Below are 6,000 nucleotides of genomic sequence, written 5' to 3' on the forward strand. Positions count from 1 at the left end.
GAGACAGCATTTCACTGTGCCACCACATCTGGATAATTTTGTATTTTTAGTAGAGATAGTTTTTCACCACGTTGGCCAGGCTGGTCTTGAACTCCTGACCTCAAGTGATCTACCCACCTTGGCCTCCCAAAGTGCTGGGATTATAGGCGTGAGCCACCATCCCAAGCCTGTCTTTTTAAATTTCGTTGTTCATATCATGTTTAAGATACCCGTATTCAGGATAATCAAAGGTTCCAGTTGGCCTGGGACAGTCCTAGTTTACGATGTTGTCCTGGCATAATTATTAATAGTACCTATTTTCACTCAAAATATCCCTGGTTTGGATGATAACTCATACAGTCATCTTACCCATAAAGAACCACTAATGAAGACAGGAAATGTAAGTATAAGTCAGTGAGGAGCATCAAAATAACAATTTGGTAAATTCTCAAGAGAATCTGCAGATTCGTAAATTGCATTCTTCTGATAAAAATTATACAACATATCAAGATGTAAAGAAAATTAGAGAATCAAGCCAAGATGTCCAATATCCAATAATAATTCCAGAAAGATATAGGTAAGGAAAATAAGAAAAATACTTCCTAGCCCTGAAAGAAAAATATCTCCAAATTTAATAAGACCATAAAGTACCTAGAGCACAATACATTAACAGCAACCACAACAAAACCATTCCAAGGCATATATTTAGGACACCAGGGATAAGATAAAAAGACAATCCTAAAAAGTTTCCAGAAAGAATAAACTTGCCTCATAGCCAGATCAAGAATCTGATGACATATGACATCAGAATTCTTCAGAGCAACATGAGAAATTAGAAGACAATGGGGCAATGCCTTAAAAATTCTGAGGGCGATATGTTCCAAGTTAAAATTGTATCCACTCTTATTTTATTTTATGAGACAGAGTCTCACTCTGTTGCCCAGGCTGGAGTGCAACAGTGAAATCTCAGCTCACTGTAACCTCCACTTCCCAGGTTCAAGTGATTCTCCTGCCACAGTCTCCCGAGTAGCTGGGACTAGAGGCACATGCTAATTTTTGTATTTTTAGTAGAGATAGGGTTTCACCATGTTGGCCAGGCTGGTCTCTAACTCCTGACCTCAAGTGATCCACCCGCCTCGGCCTCTCAAAGTGTTGGGAGGTGTGAGCCTCTGTGCACAGCCTCCACTCTATTAAAAAGTTTTGAATGTAGGAACTCACATTTTTATATACGTGTGTTCCCAAAATCTTTACCCCTCAAAGCACGCTCTCTCAGGAAGCCACTAAAGGATATGCTCCACCAGAAGAAAGCGGTAAAGCAAGAATGAGGGATTGCTGGCTGTGCCATAAAACAGGCTCCGAACACTAGAGAGGCGAAGAGTCGTCTTACGACCAGAGTGAGGGGAAGCCGTGAATAACCACTGTGTAGCTATCAGTCCAGACTGGAGCAGGAAGACACAGAGCTGGGGGTACGGGGTTTGGGTGGTGGTGGTGGGGGTAATTACGCAGTGAATGCAAATGTAATGAGAGGAGAGCTGTACTGTGGCAAAAGAGGGTATGGATGAATTAGTGATGATCACACAAATTTAAGCCAAAAATGTAAATATATTATTAACCAGGGAAAACAACAAGGGAAATATAATCAGCAAAGTATAAGGAGTATAGATACTTGCTTAACAATATTAAAAATTCTGAATACTGAGGATATCAAAATTGTGATCTAAATTTATCTGGAAGATGGGTGTGAGTGGGAACAGGTGTATGAGGTGTGTGTTTAAGAAAGGCGCGTTTTCATCTTCCACAGCATAAAGCTAGTATCTAACCTAGAGGGAAAAACATTAAGCAGCAGCAATATAGGCCTGTTATTTAGAAATCTCAAGATAAATAGCAAAGAATATTGCTAGAAGAGTTGAAATTATTCTGTGCAGAAGCTGGGGATAGCAACAGGAATGCTGTTATTATAAGCTTTGGAGTACTTTTCAATTTTTAAACCCCATACATCCACTTCAATAAAAATGAAATTTAAAAATAAACGTTGACAAATATTTTATATAACGAATGTAACATAATATATCCCTTGTTATGATGAAGAAAATTAACATTTGTCTTTATTTTTAAATTTTTTTTTGAGATGGTGTTTTACTCTGTCACCTGGCTTGAGTAGCAATCTCCGCTCAGTGCAACCTCCGCCTCCCAGGTTCACGTGATCCTCCCACATCAGCCTCTTGAGTAGCTGGGATTATAGGCACGCACCACCACGTGCAGCTAAGTTTTTGTATTTTTGGTAGAGATGGGGTTTTGCCATGTTGCCCAGGCTGGTCTATGAACTCCTAAAGTCAAGTGATCTGCCCACCACAGCCTCCCAGAGCGTTGGTATTATAGGTGTGAGTCACCGCCCCCAAGGAGCTTCACGAATAGCTGGAATTACAGGCATGCGCTACCACACCCGGCTAATTTTTTGTATTTTTAGCAGAGACGAGGTTTCACCATGTTGGCCAGGCTGGTCTCAAACTCCTGACCTTAAGTGATCCACCCGCTTCGGCCTCCCAAAGTGCTGGGATTACAGGCCTGAGCCACTGCTCCTGGCCTATTTTTTTATTTTTTATTTTTATTTTTATTTTTGAGATAGAATCTCGCCCTGTCGCCCAGGCTACAGTGGCGCCATCTCGTGCCCGGCCTTTTTTTTTTCTAATATTTGTTTTAATACTTTAAAACAACTAGCAAGAACTTTGTCTCCTATACATGATATTGGTTGGGTGTTTTTTGGCAAAGTTGGAATGTTTGGTATTTCCATTTCCTTACACAGAAGCAAATGGACAATTTTGGCATTTTGGACGCTCCATATGGAGGTCGGCAAATTACAATTCTGCACCCTGGGGAGGACATAAAACCATTTTCACCTAAATATAACTTTTAAATGACACACCACTCCCAAATTACAAAACGATTCAAATTTTGTAGGGGGTTCAGATGTGTAAAAAAAGTCAGGAAAAGCGATCCCCTCTAGAACATCTTCTATCCTACCCTATCAATTGTTTAGTTGCCAGATTAAAAACTTTGGCCGTGCGCGGTGGCTCACGCCTACAATCCCAGCACTTTGAGGCGCCGAGGCATGCAGATCACCTGAGGTCAGGAGTTCGAGACCAGCCTGATCAACATGACGAAACCCTGTCACTACTGAAAATACAAAAATTAGCCATGCATGGTGGCGGGCGCCTGTAATCTCAGCCACTCAGGAGGCTGAGGCAGGAGAATCGCTTGAACCCGGGAGGTGGAGGTTGTAGTGAAAGGAGATCACACCATTGTACTGCAGCCTGAGGGACTTTTATTGAAGGCCACAGAGTTAATCAACAGCAGAAGGGCTCACGTGGCTGGGAGGCAGTGGAAAGCGAATGTGTAAGAGGGGGGTTTCGTGTGGGAAGCGAACCCCACATGGAGGGATGGCTGTACCGGGGCATGGGGGCCCTTACCCGGCCGAAAGAAAAGGAGGGCGCTGGTGAGGTAGCTAACCAACTCCTTGATATGATGCTTTTCCAAATACTCCGCGGCTTGGAGCTCCCTGCTGCTGGTCTCCATCGCTCCGCGTCCCGCTGTTGCTAGGCGACTGCCTGGCGTCTCAGCCGTGCGACTCTGTCTTTCTCTACCCGGCGCGGTCACGTGACACGCCTGACTGCCCTGTGGCCGCGACCCGGACCTGGAATTTCTAGAGCTCACGGTTCAGGGCAAGTCTGGGGCATGTAGCAGGGCAGAGAGGGCAGGTGAGGTGTGGACCAACGTCACTGTCCGCGATCCAGGCTTAGGGCTGGGCCCAGGTGCCTTTTTCCATCTCTTTCTAGCACCTAGCTCGGTACTTGTTGATCCAATGATTAACAAGGCTTGAAGTGCTGGCATCACAACTCAGCATGAACTAATAACAGAAGGAACTTGTGCAATTTTGAGGGTGCCCAGTGGAGAGTTCTTATTATTATTATTATTTAAGACCTTTATTAACAGGTGCTTGCAGTTTGTTGACTTTTTTGAAACAATCAAGTTGTAAACTTTTACTACAAATTAAAAATAAAGTTCTTAAAAATCTCAACTTGACCAGATATGAAACAATTTAAAAACCTTTAAAGGCGTATTGAGAAAAACAAGGCTTTTTAAAAAAAACACGTTTGTTATTACCAAAAAGAGACGTATTTAGGTAAAAATAATAAAAACCCCATGCTGCATAGATAATGCAGATAGTTCTATTTATCTGGTCAACGGGCAAAAAGCAAGCACTTAAGGTCTTCAGCTCCAATCTTTTGTTCATTTCTTATTGCTGCAATTTCATATTTCTTCTTGTTGGATGACTAAACCGGATGATGGTAGAGATGGTAAGCCGGCATTTACTCAGCCCCGCCCTGCTCAGCCTCGGGAGCGGACGAATTCTCAGCTGGTGGATCGGCTGATTTTGTCTCTTTGCCATCTTGTGGTTTAGTGTTTTCTGGGCATCTGCATTGGTAATTGAAGTTGCGGCGGTACCGACGTTGAGGTGGCTGCTGACCCTGGGTCTCATCTCCTTGATTTTCTTTATCTTCTTCATTGCCGTCCTCTCTAGGCTGTCTTTGGCAAGGAGGGCCCCTGCGGAATCGTGGTCTATATCCCCAATACATATTCTGCCTCACTGGTCTACCTTGTTCTCCTGCACCCTGGTTGTCAGCACCCTCCATCACTTCTCCCTGCACAGGAGGGTTGGAATACTGTGGTCGACACCCATAGGGTCTCCGCATGTAGTAAGGTGGGAACCTTCGCCTGCGGTAGGGCCGACATTGTTGGGCTTGGCCTTCAGGAGCATTCTCCGATCCCTCGTTCTTTTCCCCACTCTCACTATTCTGGTAATTTTGCTGGTAATTGCGTGGAGGACCCCTACGACGTGGATAGCGTCTATAAGGGTTAGGATCTGCTGCATATTTACTGCCTTGAACTGGACCACCACCAGGATCTGTAACATTTGCTGCCTCCGCACCCTTTTCTCCTTCAACAACATCAAACTCCACAGTCTCTCCATCTCCTACACTGCGAAGGTACTTCCTGGGGTTATTCTTTATGGCAGTCTGGGGTACAAATACATCTTCCTTGGTGTCATTCCTGTTGATGAAACCATATCCGTTCCTTACATTGAACCATTTTACTGTTCCCAAAACCTTCACTGCGATGACCTTCTTGTCCCCGCTGCCAGGCGCCGCCGATGCGAGGCCGCCCGGGCCACTGCTCCCTGCGCAGCTGTCCGTAGTGCCGGGCTTGGTGTCCGTGGCGCTGAGGGCAGGGGCAGCGGGGGGACGGGAGGGGGGCAGTGGGGGGAAAGGCGGGGGTGGCGGGCAGCTGCTGGGTCTCGGCCTTGCTGCTCATGGTTGCGGTGATGGAGACTGGGGCCAGCTGTGGCAGCTGCGGCTCCTCCCGTGGTATGACGGTAACTAGGCCGGCAGCAGCGGGGTTGCTCAGGGCTCTCTGGGGTCCGCTCTTTGCTCCCGCTACCGATCGAACTCCTCAGTGGAGAGTTCTAAGTGGCATCTCTGGTGTGAGCGGCCTGCAGGCATGGCGCTGGCCACCAGTCAGGAAGGTCTTGGCCTGTTGGCTCGACTGGGTTGTGGGCCACAGAGCAGCCTGGATCCTGAGCTTCAACCCCTGTTTGCTGGAGCTGGTTTTATGAGATGGAGACCACCTGACAGATTTATTTATTTATTTAGAGACGGATTTTCGCTCTTGTCGCCCGGGCTGGAGTACAATGGCGTGACCTCGGCTCACTGCAACCTCCACCTCCCGGGTTCAAGAGATCCTCCTGCCTCAGCCTCCCAAGTAGCTGGGATTACAGGCATGCACCACTACACCCTCATTTTTTTTGTATTTTTTAGTAGAGATGGGGTTTCACCATCTTGGCCAGGCTGGTCTGGAACTCCTGTCTGTTGCAGGAAGTCAGGGACCCCAAACGGAGGGACCGGCTGAAGCCATGGCAGAACATAAACTGTGAAGATTTCATGGACATTTATCACTTCCCCAGTC

General features: G+C 46.2%; 1 protein-coding gene and 1 pseudogene across 6 annotated transcripts in view; both read right to left on the minus strand.

Annotated features, from left to right (window-relative positions):
- Positions 1–3,586, minus strand: part of EFCAB10 (EF-hand calcium binding domain 10) — a 32,616-nt gene extending 29,030 nt beyond the window's left edge. For 5 of the 6 annotated variants that reach the window (XM_055392587.2, XM_055392588.2, XM_019031058.4 and 2 more), the window contains exon 1: positions 3,447–3,584. In XM_055392587.2, the coding sequence (XP_055248562.1) occupies positions 3,447–3,552 (106 nt within the window). In that variant the 5' untranslated portion in view covers positions 3,553–3,584. Of the gene's footprint in view, positions 1–3,446 lie in introns of all 6 variants that reach the window. The other variant, XM_031013102.3, reaches the window with a different exon arrangement.
- Positions 3,587–3,931: 345 nt separating this feature from the next.
- On the minus strand, positions 3,932–5,537 carry LOC109027763 (Y-box-binding protein 1-like; annotated as a pseudogene).
- Positions 5,538–6,000: the final 463 nt, after the last annotated feature.

This window comes from Gorilla gorilla, chromosome 6, assembly GCF_029281585.2.
Source record: "Gorilla gorilla gorilla isolate KB3781 chromosome 6, NHGRI_mGorGor1-v2.1_pri, whole genome shotgun sequence".
Classification (NCBI taxonomy): Eukaryota; Metazoa; Chordata; class Mammalia; order Primates; family Hominidae; genus Gorilla; species Gorilla gorilla.